The sequence below is a fragment of the Hyperolius riggenbachi genome, chromosome 2 (genome assembly GCF_040937935.1).
Source record: "Hyperolius riggenbachi isolate aHypRig1 chromosome 2, aHypRig1.pri, whole genome shotgun sequence".
Lineage (NCBI taxonomy): Eukaryota > Metazoa > Chordata > Amphibia > Anura > Hyperoliidae > Hyperolius > Hyperolius riggenbachi.
In genome coordinates, this window is record NC_090647.1 from 236,986,292 (window position 1) to 237,000,415 (window position 14,124).

Consider the following 14,124-nt stretch of genomic DNA (forward strand, 5'->3'; position numbering starts at 1 on the left):
CCCTAACCTGAATGAGGAGGAGGAGGAGGAGCAGAGTGCAGCAGGCGTTGTACGTGGATGGCGGTTTGAGGAGGACAACGACATGGCACAGGAAGAGGACAGGCATGCGTTATGGGACAATGGCGAGGACGAGGAAGATCTTGCTGGCAGGGCCCACTTGTTTCCCATGGCTGTGCACATGTTGCGCTGCCTTCGCAGGGACCCCCGGGTGATCCAGATGCGTTCAAGGGAGGACATCTGGATTACCTTGATGCTTGATCCCCGTCTGAAAGGGAAGCTGGGAGACTTAATGACGCCATCCACCACCGAGCAACGCACAAGGGAGTTGAAGGAGGCCCTTGTGCGCAGACTACTGGAAGCATTCCCCCAGCCTTCCACCCCCACTGTAACTGCTCTCCCAAGCCAGCAAGAGGTGCCTTCCATTGCCACTAGCAGCACAACAACAACCACCAGCAGCAGCAGCAGCAACTGGCGCCCCGGAGACCTGAAGAGCCTAAGCAAGAGCCTGTATGCAGTGCAGCAGCCCAGAACAGAGGTGCCCGCCACAGCATCCACCACCAACCAGCACAAGCAACGACTGACCACCATGGTGTCTGACTATATGGGGTCATCCAGCGGGCTCAATGACACCGACAGCCCCGTGGACCCCTTGGAGTACTGGGTCAAGAGACTGGACATCTGGAGTGAGCTTTCCCAGTACGCCCTGGAACTCCTATCCTGCCCTCCTTCCAGTGTCCTCTCAGAGAGATGCTTTAGTGCGGCCGGTGGTGTGGTCACAGAGAAGCGCTCTCGGCTCTCCCACGCCTCTGTGGACAAACTCACCTTCCTGAAAATCAACCAGGCTTGGGTGGAAGGTGAGTTCCTGGCCCCTATTGTCGGACACAGGGGGACATGAAGTGGCTGCTGCATGTGCTGTTGTTAACTATGCCTGCCTTTATAAAGACAGTTACTACCTGCCTAGTGCCTACCTTGGTTAATTTTTTGGTGTTATGGTACTACTACCAGTAAGTTGCCATGGTCCTCCTTCTGAGCTGCTGAACTGACCGCCCGCTTTGTCCTCCTGACTCAGTCGCTACTACACTCTGCGTTCACACTGCCCGGGTCACTGGGTGCATTTAATTTTTTGGCCAGCACTATGACGCTGTGCTGCTACTACTAGCACCAGTATGTTGCCATGGTCCTTCTGTGCTGCTGCTGCTGAACTGAACGCCCGCTTTGTCCTCCTCCTCCTCCTGACTCAGTCGCTACCACGGTACCACCAATGTACTCTGTCTGCGTTATCACTGCCCGGGTCACCAGGTGCATTTAATTTTTTGGCCAGCACTATGACGCTGTGCTGCTACTGCTACTACTACCACCAGTATGTTGGCATGGTCCTTCTGTGCTGCTGCTGCTGAACTGACCGCCCGCATTGTCCTCCTCCTCCTGACTCAGTCGCTTCCCGCTGCTGCACTCTGCGTTCACACTGCCCGGGTCACCGGGTGCATTTAATTTTTTGGCCAGCACTATGACGCTGTGCTGCTACTACTAGCACCAGTATGTTGCCATGGTCCTTCCATGCTGCTGCTGCTGCTGAACTGAACGCCCGCTTTGTCCTCCTCCTCCTCCTGACTCAGTCGCTACCACGGTACCACCAATGTACTCTGTCTGCGTTATCACTGCCCGGGTCACCGGGTGCATTTAATTTTTTGGCCAGCACTATGACGCTGTGCTGCTATTACTAGCACCAGTATGTTACCATGGTCCTTCTATGCTGCTGCTGCTGCTGAACTGAACGCCCGCTTTGTCCTCCTCCTCCTCCTGACTCAGTCGCTACCACGGTACCACCAATGTACTCTGTCTGCGTTATCACTGCCCGGGTCACCGGGTGCATTTAATTTTTTGGCCAGCACTATGACGCTGTGCTGCTACTACTAGCACCAGTATGTTGCCATGGTCCTCCTGTGCTGCTGCTGCTGAACTGAACGCCCGCTTTGTCCTCCTCCTCCTCCTGACTCAGTAGCTACCACGGTACCACCAATGTACTCTGTCTGCGTTCACACTGCCCGGGTCACCGGGTGCATTTAATTTTTTGGCCAGCACTATGACGCTGTGCTGCTACTACTACCACCAGTATGTTGCCATGGTCCTTCTGTGCTGCTGCTGCTGCTGAACTGAACGCCCACTTTGTCCTCCCCCTCCTCCTGACTCAGTCGCTGCCACGGTACCACCAATGTACTCTGTCTGCGTTCACACTGCCCGGGTCACCGGGTGCATTTAATTTTTTGGCCAGCACTATGATGCTGTGCTGCTACTACTACCACCAGTATGTTGCCATGGTCCTTCTGTGCTGCTGCTGCTGAACTGCACGCCTGCTTTGTCCTCCTCCTCCTCCTGACTCAGTCGCTACCACGGTACCACCAATGCACTCTGTCTGCGTTATCACGGCCCGGGTCACCTGGGTGCATTTAATTTTTTGGCCAGCACTATGACACTGTGCTACTACTACTACTACCACCAGTATGTTGCCATGGTCCTTCTGTGCTGCTGCTGCTGATCTGACCGCCCGCATTGTCCTCCTCCTCCTGACTCAGTCGCTTCCACCAATGTACTCTGTCTGCGTTCACACTGCCCGGGTCACCGGGTGCATTTAATTTTTTGGCCAGCACTATGACGCTGTGCTGCTAGTACTAGCACCAGTATGTTGCCATGGTCCTTCTGTGCTGCTGAATTGACCGCCGGCATTGTCCTCCTCCTCCTGACTCACTCGCTTCCACCAATGTACTCTGTCTGCGTTCACACTGCCCGGGTCACCGGGTGCATTTAATTTTTTGGCCAGCACTATGACGCTGTGCTGCTACTACTACTACCAGTATGTTGCCGTGGTCCTTCTGTGCTGCTGAACTGACCGCCCGCATAGTCCTTCTCCTGACTCAGTCGCTACCACCACTGCACTCTGCGTTCACACTGCCCGTGTCCACTGACAACTCTGCTGCGATGTCATTGCTAATTGCTGCAAAAAAAACAAAAAAAAAATTACAAAAACCTCTCTGGGGCCTTTTTGGCGTCAGCCACTCATCCTCCTCCAGCGGTACCTTCGCCGCCAAGTGCCATTGGAACTCGCCTTCACCTCTTTGACTGCTTAACGCGTATATCCCTTTTTAAAACCACTTATTACCAATTAATAGCCCCATTTAAAGTGTTGATTTCACTTTAAAATCCATTTTCTCTAGAAAAAAAAAATTGGGGGGAATTTTTTATGTTGAAGTTATGTTGCCCCTTATCACCTCGATAATCCATGCAATTTGGGGGATTGTAGCATGTATGGGGGCTTTGTTATTAACGTTAAAAGAAAATCCGCCTCCGGGCGGGAATCCACGTGGTTGCCATTCACGGCAGAAAATCCGCGTGGTTGCGTGGACGCGAACGAAAATCCGCATGCGGCGGGGCCGAATGCGGATTTTTTTTTGCAACCACGCGGATTGCCGAATTCGTGGATGAGGCACATCCGAGCATCCCTGAGTCACATATTTACTAAACTGCAATATAGCATATTGCCACAGTGCTGTACTTAAAGGTTTGGTTTAAAGCAGCAGGGACAGCCATACTATCCTAGGAAAAATAACACATACAGTATAGATGTACTGTCCACATTTTGATTTCAGTGAATTTTATATAGTAAACAAAGAGAATTCTGTTAATGGCAGGTGCCATCTTTGTTCCCTCTGACTTAAGCCAATCCTGATATCATTTCCTCCCTTTACTGTTTTTTTCCCTCCTAGAATCTTATAAACATGTGAGCGACAATGCACCAAATAGAGACAGGCTGACAGATAAGATTTATTACAGCAGAAACATTTCTGATAGATTGGAGTGCTTGCAATGCAGGGTGAGGTTGAAGGATGCATTATAAACACAGAGCAGTGGGTAAATGGAGTTTGACTTTTTGACAATCCCTGTTTAAAATGTATAAAATGTTTATGCAGAACTCAGAACTCGCTTTATAGTATAGTGCACTGCAGCACAATGTCATTTTACTGAGTTTAAAAACAATTTTTTAAATCAATTTTCTCAAAAACTACAAGGTATCATTATTATTATTTTTTAACTTGCTCCCACAGAACGGGGCCATTTACATCAGTGGCGTGTTTACAAGTCAGTTGTTCGTAAGTCAGGGACTACCGGTATCAGTTTTCATGCAAATAAAGTGCACAACTGCTTTATACTACCACCTGTTTTCCTAGAGTTTGAGCTCAAGTTGAATTAATAAAGTGACCTGAACTCAAAACTCTTAATACACAAGCCCTTAAAATATAAAGCGAAGAAGAAGAAAAAAATGTACCCCTAGAAATCATAGCGCAATGATAGCATGGCACCCAGTTTATTCAAATTGAAAAAAATGCAACTTCCTGCTATATCAGGAAATTGGTGTTGGCTAAACAAGTCTTTTTTTTTGTTTTGTTTTTTTGCAGGTAATGTTATTAATCTTGGAGGTTGTAATCTATGCACTCTGTTCTGAGAAGTGGTGCCATGAGACTACAGAATGTCTACCTTTGTAGCAGATATAGTTGCTGCATAGGGCATATTCATTTTCAAACCACTGCTCTAATCAGCTGACTGGCAGCAAGTTCTGGCAATGCCATCTAACAGTTAATATCAGAAGTTCTGTGGAATGTATGTTTTATATGGACATGAAATCAAAGTAATAAAGCTAAAACAAAAATTTCACGCACCCTTAAAAGATATAAAGCAGAACTGAAAGTATCGAGTTTTTCTCGGCAAAAGTGGAATTTCCTCTTAAATATGTTAGTCTTCTGAGTGCCTCCAACTATGATACAAACCTGACACAGGCTTTATCCCTTTACCGTTTTCTTTGTTTCAAGAGACTTCCCTTTCATTTCTGCCTTTTCTGAGACTTGTAATATCATTGGGAGCAGAGACAAGTTCTACCCATTATGGACAAAGACAGAAATAAAATCCCAAGCCTAAGGTTCAAACCCTTAGCAGCTTCATATGGGTGGGAGCCTGAGAGGAGACATCCCAGGGTGTATATAGCTCTTGTATGCTGTTTGAAACAATAAGTGGTCTCATACAGAGCCCCTCACTGGATACATCAGCTACTAACTTCATAAAGAAGCATGTTCTCCTTTCATGCAGCAGGTTGCGATAGCAAGGATTACAGAGAAAAGTCTAGTTCATACTGTATACAGAAAACTCTGTCCTTTGTTGTGCTCTGTAGTAAATCAAACTAAGCATGATAATATTGAACATTTCCTATTTATTCCAATATTAAGGAAAACTTCATAAAATGCTACACATGTAATACTTTACCTCATTGACTTGTTGGGAGCAAAAATGATGTTGAAAATTAAAGTGACAATCCCTGATGGCGTATCGCGCTCTTTTCTAACAAGTTCAATTCCTACAGATGGTTCCAGCTGGGATTTTGACTCTTCAGATTCATACCTAATTTCATACAAAAATTCTTCCGCAGTGCCAAAACCTACAGATAAATCAAGATCAATGGTTAAAGTTGTCAGAATTAGTGCCATCAGTGACTTAAATAACTTACTTGCATAGCTATTTTTAGCCAATGCAGAAAAATCTGTAAGTAAAAATACAGGCATGGTAGTTATTATATCTGCAGAAAACTAAATATCAGTAAGACTATTTGCACTAAATCTAATAATACCATATATAAATATAGAAATTTGGCTATTGCTCAATAATCCTGACAGTGACTGGGCTTTCTTTTGCAGAAGCCTTGTTCATTAGTGTAAAATTTTACTACAGTCGTCACTTAAAAGTGACATAAATGGGCATTTATAAAATCCTGAATCTCCATACTTAAAATAATTAATGTTATGACAGATCTGTAAAGTTAAAAGCCATGAATCAGCATTCCTGATTCAGTTAGATGTTAAATCTAGACAACATTGGTCTGGATAACTGCTCCACTTACCCTTGCACCGACAAATCCTAATATCAGTCCTATTATCTTCTAGACACTAAAAATAATAATAATAGCTGCTTTAAATATAAAGTTAGGTACACACAATAGATCTTGGCTGAGATGACGACTAAAGAAACCCCTCAGTTGTGACAAATGTGTCATTCCTCCTCCCCCTCCATAGCACTGGCTAGCCTCTAAGCTAATGATGTATCTGTACAGCACTCGGCTTTGAGCTATACAATAATTGGGTGTAAGTACTCAGCTTAATGCAGATAAATTTAGAAGCTTTCCAGTAGTTTAAAGTGGACTGAGCACCATTTTTAGCACACAGGGCATTTCAAGAGCACATTTAAATTGCATGCCAACAATGTGTTTTATTATAAAAAAAAAAAAAAAACCTTCCATTTTACCGTTTCTATTTACATTTAAAGCTTAGTACGGGTTTTATTAGCCTACTTCAGCTGGCCTGCCCGACCGCAGAGGTTTTAGGCAGCTAAGGACTAGTTTTTTTTAGCACACCTTAGCAAGAAGTAAACAATACCTTTTATCATCAGAGGGGGTGGGTAATTAGGACAACTGCTCAACTACTTTAGTACCGCAGTGATTAAAATCTACGCCCTGTTTTGGTGGGCTCCTAGCTGGCAGGGCGTAGATTTCAACCACCGCCCGCAGCGCTCATACACCGTTTCTGTTGCTCCCCGTCAATCGCGCCGCTCAAACCAGACGTGTCTCGCAGCAGCTCACTGGCTCTGTCTGTCTCTATGACGGCAGAGCCATGTGAGCTGGTCAGAAGCCAATTTAATTGGCTCCTGGCCGTGTCTATCAATGTAAGCCGCTCCCATTGGCTTACATTGATAGACACGGTCAGGAGTCAATGAAAGTGGCTCCTGACCGTCTCACATGACTCTGCCATCATAGAGACGGTAGAGTCTATGTCAGGAGGATCCGAGCATGCGGCAGTGATGGCGGTTGCAGCGTGTAAGTGCGGCATTCCTCGGGATTCCATCGGTATTGTACCAGCGGTCTCTAGTCTTTAAGAGGGCAGAGACAGCTCGTACTTAAGTGGTTAAAAAAGTTTTATCCAGAAGGAAGGTGTTAACATAGCGTCTGTGACTCTGTAAATAAGGACAGCTTCAGGGAAGGGGGGAGCATGGAAGCTCCTATAGCCATTAGAAACCAGGAGAAATTTCAGGGAAAGAAAGGGTGCTTAGTTACCTTTAAATAAGCTAATTTTATTGATAGGAGAGCTTATACCTGTTCCAGAAGTCTCACAAAATCTCTTTTTACTTTACTATATCTTTTGCCAAAAAACCTTTGGAATTTTTTCTTTCATATTTTGCAAAATATATTAATTCAATAAAGAACTATTGAATGTAGTCTTTCCAGTTATAGCTAAATCAATGAAAGAGGTTCAAAATAAATCTAACACAAACACATTCCAGGTATGCAAATGCAAAAAATAAAAAGATAATAGGCTTATATTTTAAAACAAGGAACGCAGACGGTTCCTAGTTTTCTGACAGGAATGAGAAACAACTATAAGAAATACAAATGCCTAGAATAGAGAATAAGTTTTACAAAAGTATTCCTTGAAGCAATACTATAATAGAATTCAGTGAATGCACTTTTTAATTTCAAGGATTCTGAGCAGGTTATCTATGCATTGGTTGGAGCATCTTCTCATTAAAAACCATTAGGAGAAAAAGGAATCATGACAATGAACTATGTATATGAGGACGTGAAAGGCATCTCTACAAACAATATGATTACAGCAATGAAAAGAAACGCACACTGTTTATAGCATAAGTAATATAGAAAACTTTCACATTGAACAATTTTGGTTCTACTGCTGCTTTTTAACCAGTTCTTGACCAGCTATAGTTGATCCCATGCATGGGGCGCAATATTGCGTCAATGCCGGCGCCAGAGTACTTGCTGCTGGAGTTTCTTATTGGTTAGTACACTGACTGACCAACGTAATAATTAAAGGGAAACCTCAGGCAAATTGCTACGCTTTTGCTGGGGATTGCTGTACAACTGCAATATTGCTGTATAAGGATCCCTAGCAAATGTACCTATTCTTTACCATACTGAAGACTAAATAAATAAAACAATGAATTAGCCTGCCACCCCAAGCCTCTTTAACTTCTTGTCACCCATGCAGTCTGGTATATCCAAAATTCAGAGCTTGGACCGCATGAGGCTGTGCACCCTGAGATATACCAACCTGATATGATATACCAAAATTACATGGGGGGGCTCTGGAGTTGAGGGGCAGTGAAGCCTCCTCCTCTCCTCCAAAGCCCTTGTCCATATCATTGAGAAAGGGGTCATTCCCACCTCTGGTGCCTAGGAGAAGGTAGAGGTAACTACCCCCCAGCCTCTGGGTGTAAGCCCTTGTAGAGTGACTTATGGTGGAATCTGGAAGCCTCCTTTAAGATCAAGGGTGTCTCCAGTAGTGATGGGCAAACATTGCGATTTTGTGTTTCGAAAGCGCTCAAAAATGTTGCCATGAATGTTCACAACATTAGGGCCGTAATTCACATTACAGCCTATTGCATCGACCACTGGCACCCAATTGTCCAGTGCCCTTTTTGCCTGCCTCATGAAAAGAAAATGCCAGTCCTCAGAGAGGTCTGAAATATGTGATATTGCTAATTTATCTGTGAAATGTTGAAACATGTTATGCTATTATTTTTATTTATTGTATTTATAAAGTGCCAACATATTACGCAACATTAAACAATAGATAAATGGGCTAACATACAAGGTAGGACATACAAGGAGTTCACAACAAAACAAGATCATGCAAATGTCTGATAACAGTAGTTCAGTGTCTAATGCTGGGAATACACGATAAGATTTTTCAGCAGATTTACTGTCCGATTGATTTTCCAATCATTTTTCAGGTTGTTTTTCCGATCGTTTTTCTAATTAATTACCATTCACGTCTATGAAAAATCGATCAGAAAAATTATCGAAAATAAGATCGGACCTGACGGAAATTATCTATCGAACCATCTATCTGCCAAAAAAATGTAATGGTGTATTCCCAGCATTAAGTGAAAATAGAGTCTGTCAAAGTACTGAAGAGGGGTGTCAGACAGTGAGATTGCATAATCGAATCTAAGCTAGGAATCAAAATGTTTCCACTTTATTGACACATTAGTTGCAGACTATGTAGCATAGGCCTGGAGAAAGTGGCAGGCAGCAGATTAAATTAACATTTTCATTTCGTCCACAGGATGAGAGGCCTGACATATCTGGTATTGTACACCAAAGTTTTAAATTGTTATTAATTTATTTTTACAATTTAAATTTTTGATGTTAGTTTCTGCAGGCCCTGTAGCATAGCCCTGTAGAAGGCATCAGGTGTCAGTTTAAAGTGATCCTTAAGTCTATCTAAAAAAATGAGATTTACTCACCTGGGGCTTCCCTCAGCCCCCTGCAGCCGATCCGTGCCCTCGCAGCCCCGCTCAGATGCTCCTGCACCCGCCGGCGAACACTTACGGCCGCAATAGCAGCATAGGGGGCGATATTATGGCTGGGAACGCGGAGAATCACTCGCGTTCCCATGCCTGTCGGCCGGTGACGGCCATACCGGAAGTGTTCGTCGGCGAACGTTAAGTAATCGACACTGCTGTGTGCTAGGCAACTTCGCTTGTCTGTCACAATCCCTCCAGTCGCACTGAATGTCCATTGAACACACAGTAGGGTCACACAGATGCTGAAGTGACACGGTAAGTCAGTACACGTTGATCACACAACAGTGAGTGACCAGCCACGGAGTACTGGCACAAATTGGGCACACAGAGATAACCTAGGGAGTATACACAGAGATCACCTACAAGACACAGGTGTTAAAGTGACATGGTAATGGTCAGTACATATTTAACACACAAGAGGCAGTGACCAGCAAAGAGGTATTGGCACACATCTAATTATGATTATTATTTTTTTTTTGGGGGGGGGGCTTAGATATTGGCCTAGGCCTTTCTCATGGGAGACTTCAGTAAACAAGAAAAATCTTATTTGTCACGAGATCAAACTTGGAAATCTCACTTGCTCACTCATCCCTAGTTTTAACCACACTAAAGTACCCTAGTAGTCTAATATATCAACAGGATGCATTATCAACTTAATAGACCGTTAAAGTGCTTATAAAGCTCCAAGTTCCTGTACCATTGCTTTTAGGTGTATCGGTAGTCCTGTCCTGAAGAGTACACACAGTGATGAAGCTAGTATCAGTATAATTAGGAGTGTTCCCAGTCCAACAGCCATTAGAATAACTGCCCATACACTTGGTATGCACAACTGGTATCTTGAGAAGGGACAGCAGGTTTTTAAATTAAAAGAGTAAAAATAGACATTGCTAAACACCAGCAGATCTGTAGCAGATTACATTTTAGCTGTGAATCTCCACTTGCAGAGAGTAATTCCAGGCGAGGTCAAACCTCAAAATTCGCAGATTGATAAAGCTCATCTGCGGTAAATAATTTTATCTGATTTTTACCTGCATATTAACTTCCCACCTTCTGCTGGAGTTAATTATGTTATCTAAATGTATTCAAACAACATTGCCTCGCTTGCTTGAAATTATTGAGCATCTCAAGGGCTTTTTCTTCCTTGGCTAAGTGGCTTAAATATGGAATTGCAGATGCGTCCATTTGAATTTATGCACTTTGCAATTATTCTACCCCATTTATGAACTGTAAAATTGTTTAATTACGCAAAACACATACACATGATTATAACAGCAAAATCCCATATGGTGCAACAAATTTTGTCAGACATGTTCAAGCTGGTAACTGACAACACATCGCAACGCAACAGATTCTTGTGTGACAGGCTTTATATTTATATATAACTAACGCCATTATAATGCCACCAACTGAATTACTCAGTCTGTCAAAATTGTAAATGGGTCTAGATCTTTATCTGTCAGGGTCTTTCATTATAAGTCTCTTAGCCTGGAAGAATGTCATGTTTCAAATCAATACCTGCCTCTTCGTCCAAACACAAGAATTTGTAAACAAGTTTTATTGCGGTGGCATCAATAGGCTCTGAATCCAATAGCAAGACCATGCCTGTCTACGCAGAAGCAACTTTGTCTGCTTGTTTAAATAAAACACCACAGTAAGAAGGGAGAAAATAAAAATGTATTCCGATTATACTACCCCAAGCATAAAAACGTATTTAATTGCAGTCACAAATGAGAATCCAAAAGCAATGAGGATGTTCTTTAATGTGACAATCTGGGGAAGGTACACTAACAGCATTTAAATTCATACCAAAGGGCGCTAATTAATAACCCCATAGAGCTGTCACTGCTTGTGGAGACACTGGCACATGAATCAAAGAAAAGTGAAATTATTCTCCTAGGGCAAACAAAAACCTTGGCAAAAATGTGTGTTTTTAGACAATAGTGTCTTCATTAATCACAGTTAAGAGTTTATTCTTAGCAGGTTTATGATCGAAGCAGTGAGGCTTTCGTTTTAGATATATCATTTTAAACACTGTGACAGATGCAGCTTTGGATAGTATAGACTTAAGTTCTGCAGCGGAATTACCATGGGTATAACAATAATGCAGCTGTGACTGACAAGAACATAGTTACTTTATAAAGGAACTCTCTTTTTGACATCCTTATTTCAGGGCAAATCCTGAAGCAGCAACTGTCACTACACACTTCTCCGCATATAGAGCTGAGGCAAAAAAAAGAAAAAGAAAAAAGAAGAAGCTTTAGTTTCTTTTTCAGAGGGTACAGTAATGGGGATTGCAGATTGAGCTGCATCTAAGTACAGTTTCCAGTATTTCACAATTTTCATGACTCGCAAATTTTTGAACCCTAATTTTTGGTAATAAAATTGGCCTTTCAGCTTTCTTAACCTCCTTGCCGGTTATCCCGAACACAGTTCGGGGTAACCTGCACAGGAGGATTTCTCAGGCCCCGCTGGGCCGATTTGCATAATTTTTTTTTCCTACACGCAGCTAGCACTTTGCTAGCTGCGTGTAGTACGCGATCGCCGCCGCTCACCGCCGATTCGCCGCTACCCGCCCAGCCGAGCTGCCCCCCCGCCCCAGACCCCTGCGCAGCCTGGCCAATCAGTGCCAGGCAGCGTTAAGGGGCGGATCGGGATTCCCTCTGACGTCACGACGTCCATGACGTCGGTGACGTCATCCCGCCCGGTCGCCATGGCGACCGGGGAAGCCCTGCAGGAAATCCCGTTCTCAACGGGATTCCCTGCATACTCTGATCGCCGAAGGTGATCGGAGTGGGTGGGGGGATGCCGCCGCTCAGCGGCTATCATGTAGCGAGCCCTGGGCTCGCTACATGATTTAAAAAAAAAATTAAAAAAAAGTGCAGCGCTGCCTCCTTGCCGGATTTTTTAGACCGGCAAGGAGGTTAAAGAAGAACTTTAATTAAGGTTTGAACTTCATCCCTACATCTCCGATCTTGTCCACAAGTACATACTGGCCGCCCACTACGATCCTCCAAGGAGCTGCACCTATTCACACTGCACATATCTCACTCCCACGCAGGTTTGCAGGACTTCACTAGAGCTGCCCCCACTCTCTGGAACTCTCTCCCACCAGCCATCAGGCTCACCTCCACCTTTAATACCTTCATATGAGCCCTCAAGACTCACCTTTTTATGCTCGCCTACCCCCCTGCATCAGTACCCTAATACATAATACATTCTGCTGGGCACGCTCTAAACAGACGCACTTATTGTCTCTATCCTCACCCGTTAGATTGTAAGCCTCTGACAGGGCCCTCCGCCCTTGTGTTTCCTGTTTGATTATGCAATCTCACTGCCTGACTACCCTCTAGTGGACTAGAACAGACTATTTTGAACAAAGACATTGAACTACTGCTATTAAAGACATTTGCATGATCTTGTTCGGTTGTGAGATCCTAGTATGTCCTACCTTGCATGTTAACCCATTTATCTTTGTGCGGCATTGTGTAATATGTTGGCGCTTTATAAATACAATGAATAATAATACAGGGCTTACAATTGCCCTTGGGCACTCTTTTAGTGGCTCTGGATGTGGAGGCCCTATATTCTAGCATGCCACATCATTTGGGTGTGGAGGCAGTGAGCATTTTTTTAAAGTGAATTGGGAATTCAGCACATGGCTCATAACATGTTTTTGCTGACCTTATTAGAGTTCATTCTGACCAACAATATTTCTTTTTGAAGGGTCCCACTACCTCCAGGTGCAGGGGGCGGCGATCGGCACTACGTGTGCTCCGTCATATGCCAACCTGTACCCGTGGGCGTGGGAAAGAGTTGTTCTCTGACTATGGTCTCTCAATGTACCTATGCCACGTCTTGGCCTGGCTAGTGTTGGGCGAACAGTGTTCGCCACTGTTCGGGTTCTGCAGAACATCACCCTGTTCGGGTGATGTTCGAGTTCGGCCGAACACCTGACGGCGCTCGGCCAAACCGTTCGGCCACATGGCCGAACTAAGAGCGCATGGCCGAACGTTCCCCGAACGTTCGGCTAGCGCTGTGATTGGCCGAACGGGTCACGTGGTTCGGACCCGAACGCGCTCTGATTGGCCGAACGGTCACGTGGTTCGGGTAAATAAATACCCGAACCACGTCATATCTCCGCCATTTGTCTGTGGGTTTAGCTTTGGGTAGGCAGGCAGGGTAGTTCGCGCTCCAGCCACGCTAGCCAGGGTCCCCCCCAGTCATTGTGTGTCGCAGCTGGGAACAGTAGTACACCGCTCGCTCAGCCACACTATATATAGCATTGTTTACTGCCACTGTGTACCTCGCTCAGCCACACTATATAGCATTCTGTGTACTGTTCTGTGTCTGCTGGGAACAGTAGTACACCGCTCGTTCAGCCACACTATATAGCATTCTGTGTACTGTTCTGTGTCTGCTGGGAACAGTAGTACACCGCTCGTTCAGCCACACTATATAGCATTCTGTGTACTGTTCTGTGTCTGCTGGGAACAGTAGTACACCGCTCGTTCAGCCACACTATATAGCATTCTGTGTACTGTTCTGTGTCTGCTGGGAACAGTAGTACACCGCTCGTTCAGCCACACTATATAGCATTCTGTGTACTGTTCTGTGTCTGCTGGGAATAGTGGTACACCGCTCGTTCAGCCACACTATATAGCATTCTGTGTACTGTTCTGTGTCTGCTGGGAACAGTAGTACACCGCT

The 14,124-nt window shown here is 44.6% G+C and overlaps 1 protein-coding gene across 1 annotated transcript in view; it reads right to left on the reverse strand.

Moving 5' to 3' along the window:
- The window catches only part of CFAP47 (cilia and flagella associated protein 47), a 730,879-nt gene that overhangs the window by 49,127 nt on the left and 667,628 nt on the right, over positions 1 to 14,124 (reverse strand). The window contains exon 62 of the mRNA XM_068268343.1: positions 5,311 to 5,482. Within this exon, the coding sequence (XP_068124444.1) occupies positions 5,311 to 5,482 (172 nt within the window). The remainder of the gene's footprint in view (positions 1 to 5,310; positions 5,483 to 14,124) is intronic.